This window comes from Tympanuchus pallidicinctus, unplaced genomic scaffold (genome assembly GCF_026119805.1).
Source record: "Tympanuchus pallidicinctus isolate F22 unplaced genomic scaffold, pur_lepc_1.0 scaffold7, whole genome shotgun sequence".
Lineage (NCBI taxonomy): Eukaryota > Metazoa > Chordata > Aves > Galliformes > Phasianidae > Tympanuchus > Tympanuchus pallidicinctus.
In genome coordinates this window covers 13,088,205-13,116,133 of record NW_026294791.1, presented here as the reverse complement: position 1 = coordinate 13,116,133, position 27,929 = coordinate 13,088,205, and the positions used below count along the sequence as shown (strand labels likewise).

Below are 27,929 nucleotides of genomic sequence, written 5' to 3'. Positions count from 1 at the left end.
ATTTTTGGAGACAGATGAGTACTCTTACTTTGTCTTTGAAGTATTGTCTTATCTGTACTGGTCCCTTTGCTGTTCTATTTCTCTTCTACTGCATTAATCTTTTTAGTTGTAACAGCTTGGCACAGTTTGCTTGTGGCTCAAATTCCTCATGCTTGTAATGTCTGTTAAGCTAATACAAGTTTTTGCTTAACGTTCTACTTTTGTCTGTTTTGTTTGTATTGTTATCTGTATCGTTACGGCTTCAAGCTCTATCTTCTTTTCTGCATCTAACGTGTTTATTTTTATATGTTTTGAGTTCCTGATGATATTTAAGGTGGTAGAGCAATATCCAGATTCTTGTTGGGGTCTACTTCTTTGAGGACTTTGTTTCTTTCTCGTTTCCTCTTCATTCAGTTGCAATCCAGAAGCCTTCTGAAATCAGTTTTATTAAATATGAATGTTCTGGTTGTTTTTATCCTAAGAACATACTTCACTGTAACACCTTGTAAAATACAAAAGCATTCTAGCTAAAATTTGTCTTCCCAGCTGTATAAAGTACAGAATACTTCTAAACTTTCATATTGAAAACATTTGACTTCCATAAGTTTCATTTTACATAGAATGTAATACAACAGTTTCACAACCATCTCACTTTATGTGGATTGCTGACAACTTTTAAATATGTGAAACACATCAGTACTTTCTATTTTCAGAAGGAAAATCTTCTAGTGGTCCTTCTTTCAAATTGCAGTGCTTCCAGATGTACATTGGTGTCTCTTTTATTAGTAGCTTCTGGTATTTTTCAGAGTTTAAGCCTTTAAGTGCTTTTAAGAGTCTTTGTGCCATAAATGAGGAGCAATTCTGGTCTCAGAGAATTACAGTAGATGTTCTTTAACCATGTGCATCCACAGTGCCTTTTTCTCATACTTGCAAGACAAAGCTAAACCTCTGAAGGAATGTTTTACCAGTAGCCTTTCATTATAACAACAAATAACAAAAGGAAACTATAGTGTTGTATTTACATATGCAGGTATATGGAAAAAAATCATGTGATAAATAGCAAAAACTACTTTGCTTCTGAAAAAAGGAAACCAAGAAACAAACTTAAACTATCTAATTTTTTGCAGTTCTATTTTTGTCTTTTATTTGTCTGCTAAAGATAGGAGAAATATGGTACTAGCTAAGAAGAATGTACTAATCTTCAGCAACGTAAAGAAGTGGCTATTCCTAGTATTTATAATGAAACTATTGATATATAATCTTTTTCATCTCAGCTATAGAATCTGAGATGCCATTTGCAGAACACACTCTGATATTAATGAATGTTGGGCATTTCTAATACTGCATCACCAATTCATCAAGTGAGAAGTCAAATGTTTTCAAGCAATTTCTTTTTATCTGAGATCTTTAAATGCTGTCTGCATTTTTTCCAAGATGGATCTTATACTCAGTTGGATATCTGAAATATTGGGCTAATTTTCTAATAATAGTTGAAATAAGTATACTACTTCTAGTGAAGCTTTTAAAATACATCTTAAGAGATCTTATCCATGTGAAATACAAGGCTTTCTAATTGGTAGGTATTACCATGTTAGTCATCACATTCTCATGAGAGATCTCCATTCATTCCATTTCGTGCAAAGGGCAGATCTACTACCAAATAATATATGAACTGATAAATGTCTACATATAAATATTACTTTCAAGCATTTGTTTTGTTTCGCAGTGTTGTAATTCCTCTCCAATAACCTCCAATCAAGGTCTCTACTAGCAAACATATAGCCATACAAATATCTGACCCTCTTAGGGATTATGTTTGAGCTTAGTTGTGTTATGGCCATGTGCAACACTTTAATTTGAGAGTGATGCAATTTTATGTGTAGATCACTTGAGACAGCAGCTTATTTTGTCCTCTGATCTCTCTCCTCTGTAATTCTTACTTCCCGGTTATTTTATTTTCTAGTAGAATAAAAATTATTCTATGATTTAAACAAATATACCTTTGTACTCACACTGCCTTTATTTCTTTTGTATCCTTTTTGGCTTCCTTTTACCATCTCTCCCTTCCCATTCTATTTACTTACTCTTTTCCTTTGTACTGCAAACTTAGGACCAACTCACAAAGCTAGCGCAGTTCAGAAGCACACTTTGTTGATGGTTATCATATCTTGCTGCAGTCAAATACCTGGGACATCAGATCTCATTTTCGCTAATAGAGTTTGATGTAAGGACATGGGCATTGTGAATCAGCTGGAGTCTTAGCTGGGCATTACTGAACAGGCAAACCACAGTTAAGATTTCTAATCTGAGCACACATACTCAGGGGCAAAGGTCATAAAACCTTTGCTGAGGAGGAAGATATTGTTGTAAAGTCTGAAATAAAGTCCTGCTTCACACTCGAGGTTTTGCCAAGAGTGATACTGGGTCTGAGTTGTTGTTCTATTTTTAAAGCTGTTAATACTTTAGCTACCTTGAAGAAAACACTTTGCTTATGTGCTTCCACAAGATTGCACAGATTAAATGCTAAGAAAAGAGTGTAATTAGCTGTACACGTTTGTGAGTGTGGCATAGGACAGGATCTGAATAGGCATAGAAGACACATTAGCAATGGTCCTCCTGGATAAGTAATTTATTCCTGCATTTATCATTACTAAGAAATTGTAGATTACTTTGTTCTTTCCTTCAAAATACTTTCTTTACAGAAGAATAGAGGAGGATATTTCTTTTCTGTCTGCTACCTGTTTGAAAGCGGGAGGGCTAAATGCTTTGGACAGTGATCCTTTAACATGTTTTTCATCCCTAGGTCCCAGAGCAAGAAAGTCAAAGCTTCTGGAAGTTTCAGTGGTGTTTGAGAGTGGCAAACAACTGGCAGCTGGGAGTTTATGGGTGCAAAAGAGAGAGAGAGGGAAAGCATTGGGAGGGCAGCAGAACCCCTTGTGAGGGGCATCTTAACCCTGCTGAGGAGAGGAGAATGTAGTAACTGTGGTGAAAGGCTAAAATAGTGCAGAAAAGGTTTTGAAAATGGCAAGCAGAGAGAACAAAGAAGCAGCAAGTACTGGAGTATGTACCTGCAGAGAAGGCAGAACAGGTAATGACAGGAGGGAACTTGTGGAACTTGCTTCATTCAACAGGAAAACATATACTACTTCTAAGACAGGGAAGAGTACAGAAGGTATTACGGGTTGTGGGTTTTTTTTTTTTTTTTTTTTTTTTTAATAGAAAAAGCGGGGTTTAGGCTGACAGAACCTGTGCTTTTGTTACATTCTTGGCAATAGTATCCTTCTCTGTGGGGGGGGGGCTGTGTGCAGAGCTCACAAGTCACTTTAAAATGAGTCTGAGTAGGAGAATTCGCAGACCTCTTGTCTGGACAAAGTGATTCCGTCAGTAATTGGACATTCAAATGGAGATCAGGAAATCCTGATTTTTTGAATGGGCTCTGTTTCTACCATAATTAAAGTAAGCCATAACCACTTAGCAATAGGGACTATTTTACTTCTTGGACAAATTGGCTTTCAGATGCTGTAGGATATTTTCTCATGAAATTATTAAGAAATCTAAACTAAATTAACATTACTTGTTGTATTCAAAGTTAATACATTCCACTGTCTGAAGCAAAACAAAAAATCATGATTATGTGTAGTTGTAGCAGTCTTGTTTCTTTGCTATGAAAAGTAGTTGTGAAGAATTCCATGCATCTTCTCCATCGGGCTATACATTCCCCATAAGCAGGACCCTCTATGACGTTTGTAGAATCGCAAGGTTGGAAGGTACCTACAAGATCATCTAGTCCAACTGTCCTCCTGTTACCATTGCTACTACAATGCTTACCTTGCTTTGGATACAGTGAGGCTGGCTCTTCACTGGCATCTCTTCACTTGTGTTCCATCAGTGAGCAGGCAGTAGAGATTTAACACATCAGCATGCTAATGCATTGCATATTAATAGAGTAATGAGATCCAACTTTCAGATTAATACTGACTATGCTTTTACTACATTTGGGTAAATATTACCTCTTCCATAGTCCTCTTTTTTTTTTTTTTCTTGTAAGAAAACAGTGTATTTCTGTGGCAAGGGATTCCTTGTAATATTCCTTAGTTTATGTGAAAACTTGCACCTGAACCTATGAACAGGAACAAATTTGCTAGTTAGCTACTGGAGCAATGCTCTGCAGAATGCAAACTGGAGAAAAATTTTTATGAAGAAAAATGCTTTGATTTTTAAACTGCTAAGAAATACAACAAGGTTATAAATTAATACTCTAAGTGTATGTTACGTGTTTTGTAAGATAGTCTATGACAACTAATCTATGGAGCATGCCAATTTTTCTTCCTTGCAATTCCTGACAATACTGCTTAAGTAATGATCTATCAGCTGTGAAGGACAAAACACACACACACTTTGGTATGCAGGCCAGCAATAGCATAGGCAGCCTTTGGTAAAAACAATTAATGGATTTCATGAAAACTTTCTCCTTGATGGCCACATTGACTTAGTTGATAAGCAGATAGAAATTTTGCATTTTCTTTCAATATTCCTCATTTTTTCTTATAACACCCATACAGTGGACATATTTTGTTACTAGTTTGATGGCTGCTCAGCATAAAAAAAGTCCTTCCAAAATGTGAAAGTTCTAGGTCTCCCTTTCTCTTAAGCAGCGCAGACAACAAATGGGAACTTGACAAGATTGCTTGAACAAGTACCTTCAAGCTTTGATTACTAATCAGATAAAGATACTCTGAAATTATATTTTGTGTAGTTAAAATAAACAAGTGCTCTTGTCTCAAAGCCATTCAAAAATGTGCCTGAACTGACACGGCCCCATTAAGTTTTGAATCTGCTTACATCAGTACTGAATTTCACCATTATGTGTTTGGAGTGGTGAGGACTATAAAAAAGTTATTGTATGAAAGGCTGTGTCAATATTGTATTGCTACAGCTTGTAAATTTGCATTGATTTGTCTTATAAAAGATGTTTATAGCAGCAATGAACACAATCAGACCTATGGCATGTGTGGAGATGTGTGGTTGGGGGAAAAAAAAAAGCCATCTTGCTAAGAATTGATTTTTTGGAGATGATCCCAGACAGTGGTCTGAAAATCAGAGCGAAAGGAGATGAGAAGCCGTGACAGGCTGGGAGCATCAGGAACACCATATCCTGGTACCGCTGGGAGATTGTTGGATGGATTTTGCTATCGCACTGAGCAGGTGATTTGTCATAGAAGAAATGGGAGGTGTTTTTCAAAAGCAAACATATGTGTTGAAAACTCCTGTAGTCAGAGTCCTCAGGGAATACGATGTGTAGAATGAGGACTTGAGCTGAACCTTTTTTCTTGATTGGCAGTGCTTTTTGGAGTCAGACTCAAGGAAACTGTTAGTTTTTGACAGTGCAGATTGTTTGGACATAGTTTTATAGCAAGCTGGAAATCCACCTGTTCAGAAAAGCAAAATTAAATATATTCAAAGATAAATGTTGTGCAAACAGAAGAAAACACTTGGAATTGCTAAACTTATCTTTCATCTACGTGCTGGATCTGTTTCAAAGCTTTTGAACTTTGATTGTTATCTCAAATTGTTTAGAATTCCAGCTCCCTGGCATTCCCCAGCACTAACTGCATGAAGATACAACCTGTTTCATCTGCAGAAGTGAAATGCAACTCCAAGTTTTCTAGACCATAGCAGATTACATCCCATTGCATCCTACTGCACCTCTGTAAGTTAATGGTTGAGTGGACAGGAGAAATGTTTTCATTTCAAAGTGTATTTTGGAACTGTTCAAATCCTGGTGGCCTTTGAAGTAATTATCTCCTTTTTAATATGAAGAATTTATATTTTCCAACTTTGACATGGATTATGTATATTAAGCATTACAGTGCCCATGATGATCCAGTGAGGACACTACTGGTAACTAGGAAAATGAAATGGGAATTGTGCTCAATAGATTTTCTGTAAAAGATAGGGTTGATCTGACTGCTTCTGTCATTCTACTGCTGTAACACTGAGGTCGTAAGAGTATGCAGTGTCCCCACATGGAATGAGTGTGGGAAAAATATTCATAGAAATATGCAGATTTCTGTGTCCACACATTCATTCTAATCTAATTGGCTTGTTTGTATGTTTTGGCTATTTCTTCATTTTTGAAATTTTTAAGATGTTCTCCATGCCCAAAAGGTATTTCTTACTGCTAGTTCTATTTACAATAATTATACTGACATGTGTTATCTAAAGGGCATCAATGTTCAATATTTGAACTAGCTCAGTATTTAAGCTACAACTCTGTTTTTAATGTTCTTGATCAAGCACATGAGTATTTCATACCCCATTGGAATTGCCTGTGAAATTCTGCTAGCTCTAACATTTCACCTAGGAGGTGGGGAGCACTACATACTCTGATTCAGAATGTAGTTCACGTTTTTAAAAGGGGGATGTCATCTGCTTCTGGTGAAACAACTGAAAGCCCATTCTGGAAGAGAATCTGGAGATGAGAAAAAACATTTGTGTGGTCAGACTCTGGTATTTGCTGAGAAGTTGTGCCATAGGTGGTGATTTCTCAGCTGAGAGTAGCATCTATCTGCACCAGCCTTCCTGGGAATCAGAAGTAAGAGCCACACCTTGGAAGTTAGGTGGCTGGAGCTGCCTTCTGGGGGCAACAGTTATACTGAAAGGCTCCAGGTTTGCCCAGAAGTTATAATCTACAGCTGCATGACAGGAAGCTGCACTCAGTCCTCTGCTTACGTAACTTAGCAAAAGGGTATTGACTCTGGGGCAGAGAGACCTGGAGGGTACAAAATGAGAGTATACAGCTGAAATAAAGATGAGACCTGATGTAAGCCTGAAGCAAGCTCTGACCTGGAGGTTACATACAATGCAGGGATTTCAAATTGCTTCATCTGCAGCCCATGGCAGTGTCCCAAACAGCTCAAATGGAGAGAGAACTAAACCTTTCCTACAAGCAGCCTGTAATGGCTGTGAGAAAAACTAAGAATGCTTACATGGAGGCAGACAGGGTTGCATTGCCTCTGCTTTTGCATGAGATTTCTTTCAGTAAAACGTAAGCCCAATCCTACAAACACCAACCATCACAAAGAACTATGTATTCAATCTGTGGACTGAAATGGTACCTGTTTGTTTCTGTGTATTATTAAAGCCACAATATAAACTATAATTAAACCCAATTAAAAAGACTGTCTGTGATGAGTGTTGCTGCAGCTGTACAAGCTGAACATCCACACTGCAGAGGTAAGGTGTCACATCTCCCCAGTGTACTCTGAAGGGTTTGTGGTGGGGTCTTCTCTCTGTACAGCCCAGTGTCTACAAGAAGCACACAGTCTGCTCCTGTTCACATATCAGCTTACTTTGCAGGGTTAGGAGGCAAAATATAAAGCTGAAAACTCTCAATTATATTTTTAACCAATTTGCTTTGCATCTTTTTAGCAAATTTCTACTTATTGTCAGCTTTCTTTGTTGCTGAATGCTAAGGACAATATTCTTCAAAATGCTGGTATGATGAGTGCCCCTCTATTTTATTTACTATTAATGAAGCATTTATCTCCCTAGGTCGTGTGTCTTATGCTAGGATGCACAACGTTGTAGAAAATGACTGACTTTTGGAGTGGCCTACTGCCATTCTACACACATGGGTTATCAGGCCAAGTGGGAAGGAGAAGAAAAAATATAAATATCTGACAACTGCTGGAAATCAGCGCAGCTGCCCGGGTTGCAGCAGCGTAGGGCCCCGAGCATTCCGCCTTCTGGAACGCCGTTGCTCCGTCCTGCTCGCTGCCCGGGCAGAGCGCGGGCCGCTCCCAATGCGAGCCGCAGGGGGGTGGGCGGGGGGGCGGCGCTCTGCAGGCTGATCCGGCCCTGCCCCGCCCCGCTGCGGGCACCTCGCCGCGCCTCGGCGTCCGTCCCGCACGTACCTGCGAGCGGAGGGCAGCTCCTCCTCGCCCCGCCCGGCCGCTCTAGGCGCTGCCCCCTCGCGGGGAATGGTTTCTCCCGGCCGTACCCTGCCGCTCCTCCTCCTGCTAGTGCCCAGCTCTCCGGGTGCCGGGGTGGATGCTGTGTCCCGGGAGGGCTCCGCTGCAAGGCTAGTGAGGCGCCGCTAGCTCCGCACCGCATCCGCGGGGACCGCCGGGCTCCGTTCTCCTGCCCGACAGGTAATGGTGGGGCAGCTTGGGACGGTCGCTCGCGTCTCCTCCCGGCAGCGGCGGCCGTTGAACCCCCGCCCCCCTCCTGCCCTCGCCCCCCCCCCTACTCGCTGTCCGCGCCGCCGTCCCCGGGGGAAGGCAGCGGAGCGGCTGCCTGTCGTGATTCAGCACCGCCGCCTGCGAGGGAGGAGGAGGAGTTGAAGGAGGGGGGTGGTGGGGAAGGGCGGCCCGGGGGTCTGCTGGGCAGGAAGGGGAGCGCCGGCTCCTCGGTGCGCGGCCGCAGGGAGCCCCGGATTGGGCTGGCCCGGCCGTACTGCCCGGCATCCCCGTGTCCCGGCGGAGCGCCCGGAGCGTAGGGAGCGAGCAGGCGCTTCCCACTTACAGGCGTTCGGTTTTCTCGCTCGGAGTTCGCGTGCAGCGTCATTTATCTCGGGTGTGTGGCTGGGCCGCTTCGGAGCCAGAGGAGGTCAAAACGGTGCCAAAATCTGCTGACAGTGGTACCCAGCAAAGCCTAAAATGTAGACCGTGTTAAATCTCGGGAGATGAACTTCAAACGTCCTCCCGTGCTTTTGCTTTTAGCCGAAAGCCATTGTCTGTCGGATTTATGTCAGTTTCTGCTGTTGAAATGAGGTACAAATGCACGCACAGAGGAGCGTGCTTGATGATTGCTCTGCAAAGGGATGGGGGTGTGTTGCTGGACTATGTGAAACCATTAAGAGGCCTCTGCTCTGACCGTAGTTGTGGCTTATGGTGTTTTGCAGCTTGAGTACTCAAAGTAGAACATATTGCTTCATTATTACTTAAAAACCCAAACCAGCCAAGCAAGAAAACCCTGATACAGTATTCTTTTCTGCTTTAAAACCTTAGCTGATTTACGTACCTGGATGTTGTTACTCTGCTTAATAGTACTGAGAGAAATAAAATTTTCTTTTTTACAGCTGGAATATGAACAGCGCTGTTCTGTGTGAGCATTGGTTGTGCCCTGCATTCTGTGAAGTTATGTCTAAGTCCCTTGGCTTCAGTAGAAAGCTTTGCCATTGATTTAAGTACTGAGGTGTCTTTTTTCATAGAAATAGGAGATCATAGAACTGGATATATCAATGGTTTCGTAAACAAAAGTTAGGTAGAAACTGTAAGAGTGCCAGGGGGCTTTTCCTAGAGTGCGAATAAACTCACTCTCTATGACAGCATAGGGAACTGCATTTGAAGTCAGATTCTCTGAAGGCAACTGTTACAATATTTCAGAAAATTACATCATGTGGGAGATGGGAATTCTTTTTTAGAAAAACACCCCCATTTAATAATTCTGATAGTTGGGATACACGCTTCCATAGAGATTTGCCCATCACTTTGGGAATGCTAAGGAGGCTGGGAGATGGGGCTGTCAGCACTTACGTGGCCATCATTCCAGTGAGCCCAGAAGCATCTCCGTCATCTGAGGCTCAGGTTTGTGACCAAGTGATGATTTGTTCTCACTCTTTCAAAGTGAATGGTGTCACACTGGCAGCATAGATCAAGCCTGAAGAACTGGGAAACAGAGTGGTCGATGATCAGCGAGGTGCTAAACCATCCTGCAGTCTTTTGTATAACCAGGATTTTTTCCTAAGATCTTTGTAATACTCTGTGTTTACCATGAAAGCCATAAATATCTTTATGAAGATGAAACATGGCAGACTAATGTGTCTGTGGAAGGACCCTGCTTTGAACTGTCAGCATCAAAATACTGAAATCTCCATTATCTTGATTTAAATCTCCATCTGTGGATATTTATTATCTGTTTAGAAATGTCTATAGGATACATATGGCAAATGAGTAATTTCTTGTATTTCCATATTTTCTAATGTTCAATGTTTTTCTTTTTTCCCCATGTAATAATTTGTATTAATAGACACTTTCAGATGTATGTATTAATATAAATTAAGAACACATTATTAATTAAAAAAATTTAAATCCATAAAGACACTGAATTATATTGATAGGTTTTGTATCAGTCCCTGAAGAAAAATGCAGCTGGTGGCAGTTCCTTGTGTTTGGAAAGATGCAATGGATTTTCTTAACTTTGACTGTTTATAGGTAGGTACCACATCGTATCTTCAGAGGATATTAGGTCTTCTTTTTAAATTATTTTCCCGTGAGCTTCAATATATCTAGCTTGATCTTCCCTTTTATTTTCTACATACCAAGGAAGTCAACTGGGACTGTTTGACTTCCAGCAGCATAATTTAAATTGCACCTTATTTAGCAGGAAGAAGCTCTTTACAGCTCCATTAATGCTCACCTAAAGCCCTGCCAGAGTGGGGAATTTTGCAACTATTCCTTTTGCAGGCTTTCCTTTAAAGATTATTTGAACCTTTTTAGCATTAATATTTAAAATATTAATGTATTTGAAAATTGGAACTGAATCTTTGATCTTGACTACAGTGGTGGATAAGAGAAATCTGTAACTGAGAGTGGATGTGGGACAAAAACACTGACATGCCAAAGTGGTCAACCTCTGTATTGGTTGGATATTTGAGTAAATTTTCCTGTTTCACAGTAGTTACCCTTCTTAGAGCTGGAAGTTCTTTCAGACATGGAGGATCTGTGCTGCCTTCTACCAAATACTCATATCTCTGGTGGTATTTGCAGGAACAGATGAAGGGGCTAAAGTCTTTGCTTTTCACTTATCCCTTAAGTTATTGCTTGCAAAAGAGTCTAAATTGCCTTTTGTTCATGCACAGATTGAAAAGCAGTATGCCAACTACCACATTAATTGATATTGATTTATAATGCTTTTGCTCTTGCCTTTAATTCCTTACAACAGGAAACAAGCAGAGGCATAATAGAGCAACTTTTTGGTTTTGAGTTTTGAAGGACTAAATAAAGCAGGCATAGTGGTACTTTCTTTCAGTCTCAGTTTTAATCTGGATGCAGGATCCCCAACATGTGTGTTTATAGCTGTAACTTTTCACATTCTGAAGGTATAAGTTCAAATAGTTTAGACCATTAAAAACATAGGTATACCTTTTAAAAACAGCTTCAGAGGTAATATTTAAGAATACGTCCATGTTTTTTTGATGAGCATTCATCTCTGGGAACATAGAAACAGTACTGTTTTATGGTGAGCCTAAATGAACAATAACATTGAAAGAAATACAAAAGAGAACTCCTTTCTTATTTAGGACTATTTTTTTCCCACTTTTTTTTTCTGTGGAGTTAGTGGCATGGCAATTCTCATTTATGCCTGTGCTTTGTTTTGGAAGGATTCCAAAAAGAATCCTAACACACATCACTGCTCAAATGCACTTTGGATGGTTACAGTACTGTTAATTGATAGAAAAATGGATGCCAGACGTAGTGCTTCATGCTGCAATTCAAAAGTCTCTTCCTGGTTCAGCAGCACTAACAGCTGCTTTTAAGAAGAAAGAAAAACTGAATCCACCTTTTGTCTATAATAAATGGTGCAGGAAGAACTGAGTGGGGTGTGGACTTCACAGTTAGATGCAGCTATGTGTTGACATGTTTATTTTCATCCTTGCTTAGTAGCAAAATGCTAAATATATTCTTCTTTAGTTACATTAAAGTATGTTTCCTTCCAACTTTGTCCTTGGGTTGACATGTGTTTGTTTTATTTTTAGCACATGAAAACCAGCATGGTAATATTCCTATAGGGTGCAGTGAAAGCACTGGAGTGAGGCAGGAGGAAATGGAATCAGATGCTTCATACTGCATTTGTGCAGGTCAAGAAGCAAAGATGTAGATATTAGTTATGAGCACAAAAAAGAGTGGACTGGCAGAGCAGAAGATTCTGAAATTAGCTGGGAAAATTTATCTGTATTACCTGCCTAGAATGGTCTTTTCTTAAAAAGAATATATAGCAGAGCTATGTGATATAAATCTGTGCATTTTCTTTGATTGTTATGTGTAGTTATCGTGTGCTGACTGAATGTGAAATTTCTGTGGCTTCATCCTTTGAAGCTTTTTTGGGCTGAGGAGGTATGTTCTAAAATGCATGATATTAATTATTGATTGAAGAGTTCTTAAAAATGTGCTTTTTTTTTCATCCAGGAAAAAAAAAAAACAACAACACCCTTCTAAACAACATTTTATTTTGCGTGGCTCTTTTGAGGGATATAATGTTATTGTAACTTCTCATTTTTTGTCAGCCTGAAGTCTTCAAAAGATTATGAAATATTAGCAAGCATTAACAATTGTGCATTAAGTTGAATAAAAAAAATCAAAAAGGGTTGTATGAGAACACGACTTAGTTTGGTACATTTTGTACCATTTTCAAAAATGGAAGCACATGCTGGAAAGAATATTTCTAGGAGTGGAGAAGATTTATTCAGTAAGTAAAAGTGTTACCGGATGAAGAGACAGGAATCGCTGCTATTTCGGGGCTGTTGCAAGGACTTTATTAAAGCGTCTTGCGGATGCTCTGTATCTACAGCTTGTAGGCAAAGAAATAGAAAAATTAAAATACAGAGTTAGATTTGAAATTTTGGATAACTGCATAATCTCTCAACTGTTAATGACTCCAACCAATCACTTAACCTCCCTCTGCATTACTTTCCACTGTTTCCTCTATGTCTGAAGAGGAAAATGAAAGAATGGTGCAGCCTTTCTTTCTGAAACAGCACTTATGGATGCAAAAACATATAGAAAGCGTGTTTTGGACGTTTTCTGAGAAAATGGAGTAAAATTTGTGAAAAAAATAAAAAAAAGAATATTCTCTTGAGAAGGTCTTTGGGAACATCTGACGCAGATAGCCAGCATGCCATTTAGTTTCGTTGATAAAGAGGATTCAAATTCCAGTCAGTCATGGATCGCACATACGTAATGCTGTTGCAGCTATTGGAACGTGTGAGATCCTCAGTGCCATTGAGGCACGCTGTCCTTATCAGTTAAATGTAAGAAACTGGGCATCATGACCATATGTGCAACCACAGGAAATGAAGAAGTCTGAAGTGTGAAAGGACTTTAGGAAAAATTCCCAAAGAGGAAATTGTGCCTTTCTGGCACTCAGTGTTACCCCTGGCACACCTGCCATGTCTCTGCTCATGGATCTAGGGGATCTGCAGCAGCCCAGCCCAGGTCTTAAGCCACTGAATTCAGCACTTAGATTTTGGAAGATATACCTGTTCAATCATGGCACAAGTAGAGGCCTTAATTCTTCTCCTACCCTCAATTATTTTTCCCCCCTAAGGAGAGAAATGTTTTCAAACTGAGAGCTTGGATGGGATTCATCTCACCAGTGTTTACACAGCTCCAGTCCAGAACTGGCAGCTGCCAGCAATGGCTGTCCGTAGATTGACTGTGAAGGCAGCTCAGAGCAACTAGCTCAAGCATCTGTGCTGTAGGGTTCAGCAGTTACACAGATAAATCCACCATTGTGTCTTCATATTTAAGAAGTAAATGTTGTTGCAATGTCACCTATGGGACTTCATTGCAGTGTTTTTACCTCATGTGAAGGAGAGAACCACATTTCTTTTGAACTGGGGACAATAGCAAAAAATTGTGATAGAGCCATTGAATTTTCAGAGCCTTATTTCTTTGCTCCTGTGGTGAAAATATGCATATTTGTTTGATTTTCTGTATCACTTGAATGTGCAAGAGAGAATATCTACTTTTAGAGTTCATAAACTGCATGGAAACTGTTTCCAGCTTCATTCTGCATGAAGCTGGAAACTGCATGAAGCTGGAAAGATGGCAAAAGAACCAGGACTACAAGCTCTTTATGCAAATATTCCTCTCAGTCACACTAGAATCTGACTCTTTGCAGATCTTCAACTTTGTGGAATAGACATGGCAATACATTGGCCTTGTCTGGTCCTGCAGTCTGTGATAATGGACTTGAATGCCTTAAAACTGGCTCAAATACTATGTCACATGGAGAAATGGTATCGTTTCCAAATTGTCTGTGTTACTGCTTGGCACAAAGAGCTCAGGATTTTCTTCCTTGAAAAGTCCTCTGTGAAAGCTGGAGTTTACTGCGTGTTAATATAAGTATACTGCCAACGTGGGTAATCCCAGCATTAGGAAAATTGTCAGTTATTCTTTTGGTAACTTTAGAAATCTGTCAGTATGAAGCAGGAAAAGAACTGTAACCGTTTTTCTTATAGCATATGGGCTACATATCTTAGCATGCTTCTCTGCTTTGTGTTACTGTGGTCTTGACCTCTTAATTCTACATTTGGGGAAGTCATTGTTCTTGTTATAGTTCCTTGCTATGTCTTTGGTATAACTCCTTCCCGATCACTGAGTCACTTTCTGTTTTTAGATTTAACTTCACTTTAGCTTATTGTTATGACTAAATCCTACTGACTTGCTTCCCGAAGCTCTTGTCACCCACTAGGTGAGGTGGAAAAATACTGCATTCTTTTCTTAGAGCATGTATCAGCCTTTCTCTTTTCTCTCGAAACAGTGAAACATTAACTAAAAAGGGTTAAGAAAGACATGCCAAAAGCACTAGGATGAGGCTAAATGAGAAGGTGCTGCTACTGCAGCATGTTTTTCCCTGGTGTATAAGCACTGCCTAAAACTGTATCACCTGTCAATTATTGATAGAAAAATCTATTTCCACAGCTCTGTCTCTAACGACAGCCTCAGTGATGAGAAACTAACGGGTAAGTGGTTACATTTTGCTACTTCTGCTGTAGAATTATTTAAAATGAGTTTCTGTTTCAGTGGGAGGTCCTGGTATGGCTTTATTTTGCAGGATGTAATCTTTTTTGTTAAATTCATTTTATGTATATTTGTTGTTGCTCTTATCAGTAATCTGTGTGCAGAAGAATTTGGTATATCATACTGCCACATGCTGCTACCATTTTTTTTTTCTCCGCTACTGCTTTCTATTGCAGGCTATGTGAAGTGACAAAAGCATTCAAACTGAAGGTAGTGTATGTGTTTTGTACATATTTTGGGTTGAGTTCAATTCTTGTTCATCTCAGGTGCTGTTTCTTCTTTTTTTCCTTTCTCAGTTCCTCATCTCATACCTGCAGATTGTCTTTCCTTACAACGAAGAGAGAAACCATGAGCATCTTCTGAATACAGTGAAATTTTATCCATTAGCTAAGCAATTTTTATTTTTTTTTTCTGGAGAGCAGCATGAAGCTTTTCCTATGTATCTATAAGTTTTTTCCAGTATATCTGTATGCTAGAAAGAAATCCTTTACTCAGAGAGTGGTGAGGCACTGGAACAACCTGCCTGGAGGAGTTGTGGATGCCACATCTCTGGAGGTACTCAAGACCAGGCTGGATGGGGCCCTGGGCTGCCTGATCTGGTGGGTGGCAACCCTGCCCATGGTAGAGGGTTGGAACTGAATGGTCTTTAAGGTCTCTTCCAACCCAAGCCATTCCATGGGTGACAATGGGTGACCTGTGCTTTGATTATATACATGAACTGTGCTTTCAGGGCTGTTATGGAATTGGAACACTGTGATTTTAAGCCAACAGCATTCAATAGAAATACCTACACTTACTTTATTGGGCAATATCCTGTAGCGTATTTGCATTTACGCACTGGACTTGAGACAAATATTGTCACAGGCACAGAAGAATAAACATTGTAATTTTCAGCCTAAGATAGTATGCTAAATAAAAAACTGGAGCACCTTTCAACCGTGCTTATATTCATTGGGGAAGTTTATTACAGCGTAATAAATGACTACTATTCTTTCTTTTGAATATTTGGAAGCCAGCTAACTTTGCAGCCAGCATGTATTTGCCTTTTAAATTTATGCCCTTCTGCTTCACTAGGACTGTGGCTTTCAAATTTAAGATTAAAGCAATGAAAAATCAAGTTGAACCTTGGAAGTAAATTAAATACCCTATGGCTCTAGTCTCTGACTGAGGACTGTTATTTCAGTGCATTTCTTGAGTGTAGCTCTTAACCAATACACAATGGCTTTTTGCTGCTCAAAAAACACTCCAGAACCAATTGCTTTTAAGTGTTTCTTTTTAGGAGCTGACAAAGATGGATGAGGACAGGGCTAACTGTGACATTGTTCTAATCTTGGATCTGTGCTACTGCTGTGATTCCAGTTATGAAGGGAAATATGTGTGCTTCGGTTACTTACCTCATCAGATTTTGTAGATATTTTAAATTACAATAAAACCTACAATACCATTGCCAGTACAGTGGTTTTGATAAATAAACTGTTTAGTACTTACAGTAAGGTTGAGGTTATGATTCAGAAGGTATATTATTCTGAATATCCTGGAGAACTACTTTTTGGTCAATAAATTTTGTGGTCTAATTATTATTGGCTTTTGGCAAAAACTAAAGCTGGTGTGTGGGAAGTGTGGTGTACATTGTTTTTCTTGTTTGTTTTGGTCATTCCAAGTATTCACTTTATGTGCAAAATTTAAGGCATGTTATTCTTCTAGACTTTCTGACTGCTTGCTGTATTCCTCTGTAGGTAAACAATACAGATGTAAAACACTCCTATAATAGGATACTGGAGTTGCATCTCGTTATTGATGAAGACAGAAATTCTATTTGGATCCCCTACAATGAATTAAAGTAGATAATAACCTGGGATTTGTAACCAATTCTGCCTTTAAAGCAGTTTTTATAAATCAGGTCAGTTGCTGTTAAAGAGGCTCCTGTGGATCTGCATCCTTTCCCAACAGCTGAATTTCTCCTTTTTTCATTCGTAAAAATATTTTTAAACATTGTATTTTAAGATGTACCACATTAAGGCCCAAATACTAAGCTGTGGGGAGGAGTTTGTTTTTACTTAGTGCTTTGTAGATTTTGGAGTTTCTCACCTGTTTATCAGCTGTTTGAAAAGTATTACTACCACTAATATACTACCACTAATAAAATACTACCACTGAGTGCTGTTTGCAGTTATCTTAGTGAGGTTGTTGGCCAAAACATATCATGTTCATTACAATACAGGAGATCAACTAGCAGTCCCCATACAGGCACCTTGGTACTCCCAGTGAAGCTGAGCAAATTGAACAATAGTAGGAAGTGATGATACAATATGGTAAACAAGTTAGTGATTGTGTAAGAGCAACTTTCTTGTACTTTCATGACCAGAGAGAGCTTTGAATAGACATCTCTTGTGAGTACACTTGGTAACATATTCAAGTCTTGATTTTTGTTTAGCATTTTCGCATTAGGTGCTGAAATTGCAGGCAGATGTCTACTAATTTATATTTCAAGCTGCTATGTAGTATCCTCCTTGTTGCTAAACATTCTTTTGTGACAGTTTGTCAGAGTATTTGTGGGCCATGTGTGATGATTGCAGATTGTCTTCAGGTGGGCTGAAATAGCTTGATGATTTGTGGGCCTGGAAAATGGAAGATGCTATGGGACAGACTGTGTGGGGCTAAGGTGTGGCTCTTGAAACACACAGGTCTGTAGAAATGCTGTATGTCCCTGAACTTGAGGCCAATTTCCTATTAAGCCAACAGCACCAACTTGAAGCAAGCATGTAATAAGTAGGAAAACCCTTCACTACTGTGATGAACACAGATCTAAGGGAGCAAAAAATCTTAGTTATTTAGGTCACACTGAAAATACCAAACTCTGATATTTGCTCGGTATATGCTCAGCAGTCTGCTTTCCCTTACGTCTTTTCATGTTTCTGTGAAATTTTTGTTATTTCTATTTTCTGTGTAACTGGGGAATAAGAAGGGGAGCACTGTGCTTTGCCCTTCCATATCTGTGGTCATCTGCCAAGTGGTGTAATTGCATCTGGAGTGCACCTCCATTGCAGGGTGAAGGCTCCTCATGTCAGGAGTTTTGGGGATTTCTTCTGAGCTACTGTGCATTTCCAGACACTTTTGACAACACTGAGTAAATTGCATTAATAGACTCAGATGGAAGCAGTCTGATAGTTTCAAAATCTATATTAAAATATTCAGCTGTTGATAATTACTTATCTTTACACAGGGAGTCCAGTTAATTCAAATAAAACTGGCAATCCAATTTTTGTAGAGCACCACCTCAGTAAATACAGGAAAAAAAAGTTAGAACAGTGAGAAACTTGAGAAATGTCTGTTGTCTTTGAGAGCTATTGTCATAGATACCACAGCTTGAGCTGAGGTCAAGATTTCAGTTTATATGTGTAAAGCTAGGTACGTGCAAGGCCTCATGACTTTTCAAACTCGTTACCAAACATGGAGTGATTTGTTAGTAAATTATTCTATAGTAAATTATTCTATCATTCTTAATGCTTAAATCTATTAAACTACATCTATTTTAAATGTACATATGCAAACTAGCCTCTTTTTATTTGAGTACATGGTATCAGTTTAATAGTTACTGATGGGATCCTCATTTCCTTGGAGAATCTCACTGATTTTGAGTGCTCTTTGGAATAGATTCTCAAGTTGCACTGTTTTATTTTAAGTTTGAATTTGATATTCCCCCGGTCTCTATTTTGATCTGATTAAGTCAACCGTTTTCTGGGATGCTTGCTCTTTGGGGAAAAAAGGGCTTGATGACGTGAGAGATACTATTTAGTGCTGGAAAAATAACCTTTTCATTTCCATACTGCATCAGGACTGAAAGTGAAGGATCATGAAAGGCAGAGGTCATGTGGAAGCACCGTGGAACAAGTAACTTGGGAAATGAAAGAATGGTTTGTTCAAAAATGCTTTTATGTAATCTAGACCAAAAGAAGATCTTTTGGGGAGCATAATAACTTCTTCTGATGAACTTTAATTTGTAATAACAAAAAAGAGCTTTTTTTAAAAAAAAAAAAATTATTTTTCTCCCTGCAGTGAATTACAGCTTGTAACCAAGGAAACAAGCAGTATTCCATTTATTATAAAACCTGTTTTCCTTCTGTACCCGGCTGCACCCAGGCGTCCTCCGAGCCTCTGTTACTATTACTTTCGTCCTGTTACTTTTGTGCATCTTCTTGAAACTGTTCCCTTTGATGGACTGAAACATCTGTCTTGGTCTCTGTGTGAGTGCAACATTGTTACCCCTATCAAGAGTACCTGAGCTCAAGAAGGGACCTCCTTGTTTCGCGGGCCATTGCTTCCATGGTTTTTCCGTGTCTCTGAATGAAGATTTGACATCTATTAGAGGAGTGCATAATTCAGCTGTGGTTATTAAAATTCTCTCTTTTATAGACCTGTCAATAGAAGAGCTTCTTCACAAATCAGTTTGAAGAGATTTTTCTGAGAATTACTCAATCTAGTGACTTTGTTTTACATATGGCTTAACTAATTGTCCTCAGAGTACTACAGAGTCACCATAAATCTTTACTATCCAGTTGTGGATGCGTGCCAACAAGTTGGTTGGCTGGTAGTCCGTAAGGATGGGAGCTGAGAATTTCTATTACAGTGTTGAACACTACATCCGTAGATAAAATATTCATGCCTGGGTGTTTGTGGTCCCTATTAAATAATCTGAAAAGCATTCTACTCTAAAGAGTAGAATATATAAAGAAAAAGAGGAAGTCAACCACGTAGTGTAGATTTGAGCTTTATGGACTATTTTCAGAGTATCGTGACTTTATAGAAACTCAGGATAGATATTTTTCTCTGTTGCATCAGCTCTGCAAGTTGCTTGATTTTTATTGCTATATGATAGCTTGTAAATCGGAGTATATTTGTAAAGGCTGCCAGGCTAACAGGGAAATATTAGTCATTTTGACATTTTTTCCAAACTTGAAGGTTTTTAGCCAGTACAGCTGTGAAACAACTGCTCAGAATCTGTATGTATGCATACAAGTCCTTAATTGGCAAACAGACATACTTAAGTGTTATTCCCAGAAACTAAACATGTCTTGTACTCTGGTGGTATTCTTAGCTTGAGAAACAGATAACATGCAGTATCCAGTGAGTCACTGTGTCCAGTACTGCTTTTCCTTAGCTGTGCTGGTAAAGAGGACGCATGCTTCACTTTCACTGTCTTTGTATCTAATTTTAGCAGGAGGACTTTCAGGGCGCCTTCTCAGCTGAGGATGTCCAAAGTATTAAAACCTCAAAATGATCTGCCAGTTTTGATTCAGTTTGTTCTCAGTGTCAAACACTGTATCTACCTCTAAGGCTCTGCCTTTTATTACCTGTTGGATAAATACAGGTTGCAGAGTTAATTTGCACAACTCTAAACAGACATGAGGGTGATGTTTTTGTTTTCTTTCAATCAGAAATCATAAAAGAACATCATAATCTATTCCATTGGAGAGCTTTTAAGGATAGCTTCTCTCTTGAAATGAAGGAAGATCTTGCAGCTCAATCTACCTGTTTTTAGAATTTCTTACCATAAATGTGACTTGTCTGGAATAGAATAATTATTCTCTCCTTCTCTCTGATAAATATACATACAAGTAATGCTGTGATAATGTTGCCAATGTACATCTTGCCCAAACTTATGATAAAATTCATTTCACATCACAAATCATGGCTAAAACTTGACTTATTTACTGCAATTTTTCCTATATAGCAGAAGAAATTCCTCATGCTCTGTACAAAGTTATTTTAAGTAAGTTTTGCAAACACCGCATGCAGCAGTATGAACTCATCTAAAGCTTGGATAAAGAACTTTAGCCAAAGTCATGCACCTGAATGTTTAGACCAGAATTTCCCTCCGGAGTGTTTTTCTAATGTTTTAGCTTGTTGTTCTCATGTATGTGGGATTTTCACATGTTGAAGTGTATTCTGAGATTACAAAAAAAAAAAAAAAAAAAAAAAAAAAAAAAAAAAAAAAGTGAATGTTTTTAGCAATAGACATGAAAATTTCAGACAAATGATTTAGAAACTCACTGTTCAGATACTTGACAAGCAAGACTGTCTTTTAAATTTCAGCAGTTGTGTCATGAAGTATCTTGAAACTGTGGTCATGTATTACATGATTACTGACCAATAATTTCTAAAAATGCTGATAAAAAAGAAAGTGGAAAAAGGTTATTAAAATAATTTCAATTATTTTCCCTTTGATATCTTAAAATGCATAATGCATGGTGTCTGATTTCGATATGTTAATTTAAATATGGTTTTAAATTCCTATAAATTCATTGGGATTTGAAGAGTCAGAAATTTGCAGTCTCAGTCGAATTCAGTATTGCCCGTTTCACTCCCCAGTCTTCTGCACATAAATGAAAATAAGGCAGTGAGATGGTATAATCTTGTAAATTAATACTGCAAAATTATTTTTCCCTGAAACAAAATGATTGAACTGCATTAAAGTTTTACATCTACAATAACTTGCTTTATCCCTGAAGTGTTACTTTTGACTTATTAGACACAGTTCCATAGTTAGTTTTCTACTTTTTATTTTTATTTTTATTTTTTTTAGGATTTATGTATAATGAAATGTCTTGTAACTTTTAAAACAAATAATTCTCCATTCCAGAACTAATATTTGCTACAGCCAGAGACCGAAATGGTACGAATAGAGCGCTAAAATCCCATCATTTCGACAACTCCATCATTTTCTGAGAACGTGGAACATAATTTGGGCTCTGCTTCAGCACTGTCTTAGATTATAATGCCATCCTTGCCTAATGAGGGAGGTATGCAGGTCTTATATTTTTTCTGTAGTCTATTAATTATTTCTGTTGTCTTGTACCTGTAAGTTGCAGTGAAGCTATAACTGACTAGTTTAGATGCTACTTGATGGTATTATGGTTTTAGTTCATTTGTATACATTTTTTAAGACACAAATGTTTTGCTGATAGTTAAAACATTATTTTTCAAAGATAACCATGGAACTGCTGCTGTGACTTTGCAATCGGAACTACCCTACCAAAGCACAATTAAAAGAAAAGTCAGAAAGAAGAAGAATGGAGTCATCACTGCAAATGTTGCTGGCACAAAATATGAAATTGGTAGGAGGCTACATATCTTGTTTTCATCATAATAGCCATTGATGTGAGTGAATTGCTAACTAATGGGATGAATTAATGGGCTTTGCAGAGTGACAGTGAGTCAAGTCCAACGGATTTTATTTTCTAGGAAACCTTAGTTCTTTTTGTTTTGTAACATTGTGTTGATGATTTTGAACACTGTACATTTACTACTCATGGAAGGGCTTTGAAGTGAAAAAAACCTAATTAATCAAGGTGTCTGTGGAAAAAAAAAACACACCTTAATTATGAATCAGGTAAGTGTTTGAAGATATACTTAAAGCCTTAGAAGATGAATGGTGTAAATTTAATGTTGAATACCCTTATTATTATATTGAGGTTTCTCAATTAAAATCTAATAAAGTTTTACATTTTAATGCTTGGGGCTACTATCACATTAAGTTTATAGTTTGCATTCTGCTGTGGAAGAAAAAATGTGGAATACTAGAATATTGTAATTTGGCCTCAGGCTTTTAAATTGTGTGTTTGTGGGAACAGCATGGTATTTCTGTATTGTGGTGGAATAGTGGAAGAGAATCTGGAAGGCAGCACTAATGCTGATTCTTGATTAAGAGCAAATAATAACACTGAATATATGCACAATGAGTTTGTTCTGATAGTTGACAAACAAACAAAGAAAACCCCCACAAAAACCCAAACGGTGAAGAGTGAAGATGTGTAGCTTGTCCTTCTCAAAAGGATAATTATTAGTGACTGAAGAACAACACTTCCTCTAGCCTTATTTCTTTTCAATTGTGTAAATATTTCAATGCATTTTTCAGAGACTGCAGGGCTATTAATTATTTCAGAGACTTTCAGTAGCATCTGTGAAGCTTCAAAATGAACAGTCTAGGCTGGAAGCCAATGGAGAGTTTCTCTCAGGTTCGAGTTGAACTGATAATGACAAACTTCCAAATTCCAAACTCATAGTACATTCAAATAGACTTGCTGATTTTTTACCAGGTGGGGAAAATGTAAAATCCAGAGATGTGCCTTCTCTAGAGAGGTGGTATCAGAACAGACTTATGGGTTATTTTGTATATGGTTATAAGGGTAGCGCAATTAATAACTTAAGGCAGAAAATATCTCTTTTAAGAAAATTTTTTAAGAAAAATTTTTAAGAAATTTCTTTGTAAGTTTTTCAGAAAAATCTATCTTAGAACCTGTGTTATGCCTGGCACAGACAGACTTTTCTCTTTTTTTTATCTTCAAATAATGTGTGCATGTGTTTTTGTAGCTGTAGTATTCTTGACTAAAGAAGCCTTGTCCCTTCTGCGATGATGCTTATACGCATCATATTATTAAAATTAACATAAATGATGGTCAAGATTAAATCTAAAAGCTGTGCAAGTGGACCTTTACTAGATCATTGTGCAATAACTTGAAGTTATTTGTGGTTCCCCACAGTGATTGCCCTCTCATTTAAGCTCTAGTACAAAGTCCTATAATGTTGTAGTTACAGTTTTGAAGTAAGCTAATGGAAATATTTCAAGTTAAATAAGAGCTTGCATTCTAATATTGCTCTTAAACATAGAGTTGAATGTTACATATGTTCAAAATCTTGATTAATTTTTCAAGTTTTGAAAATTAATGTGCTTTAGATAGTAAAAATATTCCTTAACTATGCAACTTCTCTGTAGTACGCATTGTAATACAAGAAATGGGATTTGTGAAAACACGAGATGAAGATGAAACAGCTAATCTTATTTGGAGTGATTCTGCTGTGCAACAGGAAAAGATTGCTGAACTTCGGAACTATCAGGTAGAGCCATAGTTTGTACTTCTGGCATGTTTCAGTAAACTGTTTCACTTGGAGTCCTTCAGTAACACCTTTTGGTCAGTTGCGTGTACAGAGAGGGAAAAAACAAAAGAGCAAAACAATGCTAGGCAGACTGTAACAAGACTACACCACTATATATTTTGAAAAATTTATTCTCTTTTCTGTAGTTATTTGTTCATACCATTTGGAATCTGGTGTTTAAATGTTTGGAGCTATTCTTTCATGCTTTTGTGTGCCCATGAGATGGTAGGAATAGTCACAGTTAAGAGAAGATACATTCTTCCTTGAATGATTTAGATGTAATAGTGATTACATTTGCCTGAGCATGGAGTTGAATGTTTTGAGTGATTATTGGTATTGATTTTACCAGAAAAGCTAAAAAGTATCCGTTTACTTTCTCTTCTTACTCCTCCCTCAGAGAATCAACCATTTTCCAGGAATGGGAGAGATCTGCAGAAAGGATTTTCTGGCAAGAAACATGACTAAGTAATCTTTCTTTTAGTACTAAGAAGTTTTTTTTCAGTGATTTAATGCAGTAAAATGCTGAATTATTGCAAGGTTTGTTTACCTTTAAGAAGAGGCTCTTTGAGGATCAAGAATAATCTTCAAAGTTCCTCTGGCTTTTGGTCATGGACCTGTAGTACCTGTCTGGGCTATATTTTATCGTTCTGGTTGACTTGAGTGGGAAATGATTTGGTTCAGCTTTGTGTCTATTGCTGCAGAATGCCTGAAGTAGCTTGACATTATTATGTAATACGTGTAATATATAGACCCAGAAATAGTTCATGTAATGCTAGAAAAGTATAAATGACAAGTATGTGAATAGACATTACTTGTTTTTAAAATAACCAATGATTATATTTTTGTATATTTCACATTAAAAATGTGAAGTGTTTTAATGTAAGAAATGTCAAATAAGCTCATTTGTCTTGTTTATACATTTGCCTTCCTTTAGTGAAATAAATGAGAACTATGTTAGCTTAAAATCTGTGAGTAAGACCTGTGAGAAAACAAAAGTAAATGATGATTCATCAGCTTAGTAATAAGAAAGAGCCTAGAGAGAGATGTGTGTGAATGTTTTGATCCTTCTAACCTAAATTAGTTTAAACAACCGTTTTAAAAAGTTAATATTTTGGGCCCAAATTTTATCTATACTACATTTGCCCTTACCAAAATAGAATAACTTTCATTTATTAATATATTTAATGTAATCTGTTATCTCTTTTGTGTCCTCTCTTTCTTTTTCTGCTTTGTAAATACTATGTATCATATGTAGAATATATGCAAATAGTACGTGCATTGCTATGGTGCCTACAAATCCTGCTTATGGACCAGAATCTCCTTGTTCTGGTCCATAAGTATCTGCTGCTCAGGAACTTCTCACTGCCCCTTCCAGACTTAACTCTAAGTAAAAGCATGGAGATAGAAGACTGATACAAGCGGCTATTTGGAGACTTCTTTGAAGCAATCCAACAATTTTGATTAGCTTGAAAGGCAGCACTATCCGTGTATATTGCCACACTTCTGTGGTTTAAAACAAATGTTCAAAATGAGCAAGAGGTTGATGTTATCATGTACATGTTGTTTTCTAATACAATCTCATTATGCCTCTCTCAACTTACCGAATTCAGAATTTGAAGCATTTTAAAGATGCTGAAGGTGGAAATTGCATATATTAAAGATGACTTTTTCATTTTCTTCAAAGAGAATCTACAAATGTCCAGAACTTACTTATCTCTACATCCATTTCTTGGGAGAAGTAAGCAAACAGCATAAAGAGGAAAGTGAGAATGAAAAGATTTAGAATAAAATTGTATACCTACAGTGATACTAAATCATTCTTCATCAGAGGAACCATTTTGTTTCCATATGCATAAGGGTGGAAGGGAAATAGTTTAATATGTAGCGAGTGTAATATGTAAGTGCATGTAACTTCTTACCTATTTCCTAGCAGGGAAAGTATAGGAACTTAGCAGAAATGAACCAGTAGCAGCAGAAATGAAACTGAGAACAAAAAAAGAGTAATTTTGAGAGTAATGAGAGTAATTTTCAAGCAGAATAATCAGAGTGGAGGAAAAAAAAATAGAAGGTGGCATTTTAAGGCCAACTAAATCTTGTTTTCTATAAATGGTCTCAGATGCAGTCTTCTCATGTGAGTGATGAGTGTGCCAATCAAACAGGTCAAACAATAACTATGGCAAAAGGTTTACAGGTAGAATAGGAAAGGGAAGAGCCATGTATGAGATGACCTTTTATGCAACACCTTTGTTGTTTACCTGTTTACATTTAAATGAACTGATTGTGGACAGAGGACTTTCTCATTCCCCACTAATTTCTTTCGTACTTGAAAAGTCAGAAGATCTTGAAACATAGGCAGTGGAACCTGTGTTATTTGATTGGTAAGTCAGTTCTTCAGAAACCTACATTTTGTACAAAACACCTTTGATTCTTTTGCACAGAATGCACTTGGAGAAACAAGAGCAAGGTCTGACCAGTGAGTTAAACAGCACTCGAAAGAACAATACTTGCTTTTTAATTCTCAGATCTCAGTCCTAATAAGGACTGCAAGGCTAAAGGACAGAATAGCACAGTGAAGAAATGGTTACCAACAGTAGTAGATAACAGATGTACTAGCAAATAGAGCTATTGTAAGGGGACAGGTCTTTGTTCAGGAAGCTGCTTGATGTTCCTATACCGTTTGTGAATAGGGCCAGGCAGGAAAGAACAGAGCTGAATTCTTCTGTCAAAGATTTCAGTGTGCACCAGAACTTTGTAAACAATAATAAGTATTCAGCTTCATATTATGAAGTGTTTGTAGTCTACTCAGTTATGCGTAAGATTAAAAAAAAAAACAAAAAACAAGGCACACAGAACTGATGTAATTGCAGTCAGAAAATAATCTGTAATACCATCAAGTTATATTCTTCTAATATTGAATTCTATGAGTTAATTAAATAGCAAGTTTCTGTCATGTAACTTCAGGATGTGCAGGATAAATAATTTGGAGAGAAAAGTGAACGGACGCAGAAGTTGCTTTTTGCCTAAATATAGTAATATAACTATATTTAATATAATAATATATAGTAGTATATAAAAACTAATTTTAAGTATGCATGAATAATGATTATAATAGTATTTTATTTTATTCTGAATGTTTATTGACTTTCATCGGGTTAGATTTTAAAAAATGATTGTTACATTGAAGCTGCAGGAGCACTGAGTCTCATGCAGTACTTCAAGACTACTTCAACTGATGTGGTTCCTGCTGAGCTTTTGTTGAGTAGTTGGCTGAACAAGTTGGTGACAGTCTATCTATTATACCAGTAGGTCTTGGCTGCAGTCCTAGTCTTACAGATGCAGTTGGCTGTTCTATCTCTTCTGCTAGTGTTTGAGTCACTTAAAGAAAAAGTGCTTTATATTGTATGAGGATTGTGTGGGTTCGGAGCAGAAATGAAATATTGAAATGATATTGTAAGTCTCCTTTACATTTAAGTTATCCTGACACCACTAGCTTCCATTAGAAAAGAATAAGTATAGCTAAATCTGGAACTAATTAAAAGATATTAAAATTCACCATAGTGCCATTTTAAAAAACTAAAGTCTGGGCAATTTGCTTTGCCAGCTGAAAGTTTCATGCTTAAAAACAAGTGATCTGTGGATATTTGTATTTTCGATGTGTCCACCTAAATGCTACAGACCGTTGTCCAGTTACCCGAGCTAACTTCACAGAAAGCAGAAAGCTACATATGGAGTTTCAGGAGTTCTGAGTACCTGAAACATGCCAACTGCTTCAGTATTTAACTCAACTAAGACTAAATTTATCCTGCTGACAACTGAGGTATGCTAGTCAACATAGTACAACTTAGTCTAGATTGCTTGTTAAGCTTGGCTGCTACCAGTATGTATCCATCCAGCACTGCCAACCTGGTGTGGGTATATAAGCTTTCTATCTGCCAGCAATACAGCTTTGGGCGATGGAAGTTTCTACTAAGCTTCTGCACTGGAACGAACTGCCCAGATAGTTTGTGGAGTCTCCTCCCCTGGAGATATTCAAGACCCACCTGGATCTGCAACCTGCTCTAGGGAACCTGCTTTAGCTGGAGGGTAGGACCAGGCAATCTCCAACCTTCCAACCCCATGATTCTGTGATTCTAACTGAATTCTCTACTGTTCTTCCTCTAAGATCTCTCTTTGCATTCAGACTGTAGAGGTATGAAGTCAGACATGCTC

At 37.8% G+C, this 27,929-nt stretch overlaps 1 protein-coding gene across 13 annotated transcripts in view; it reads left to right on the top strand.

Annotated features, from left to right (window-relative positions):
- TTLL7 (tubulin tyrosine ligase like 7) overlaps nt 1-27,929 on the top strand; it is a 75,510-nt gene that overhangs the window by 8,447 nt on the left and 39,134 nt on the right. For 3 of the 13 annotated variants that reach the window (XR_008202465.1, XM_052667084.1, XM_052667089.1), the window contains exons 1-5: nt 7,856-8,132; nt 21,427-21,586; nt 21,773-21,901; nt 23,560-23,681; nt 24,118-24,185. Coding sequence is in view for 11 of the 13 variants with exons in the window: in XM_052667084.1 (XP_052523044.1) it covers nt 21,562-21,586; nt 21,773-21,901; nt 23,560-23,681; nt 24,118-24,185 (344 nt within the window). In the remaining 2 variants the exon portion in view is untranslated. Of the gene's footprint in view, nt 1-5,150; nt 5,690-7,855; nt 8,133-18,842; nt 19,031-21,426; nt 21,587-21,772; nt 21,902-22,017; nt 22,177-23,559; nt 23,682-24,117; nt 24,186-27,929 lie in introns of those variants that run through there. The other 10 variants (XR_008202464.1, XM_052667079.1, XM_052667083.1 and 7 more) reach the window with 9 other exon arrangements.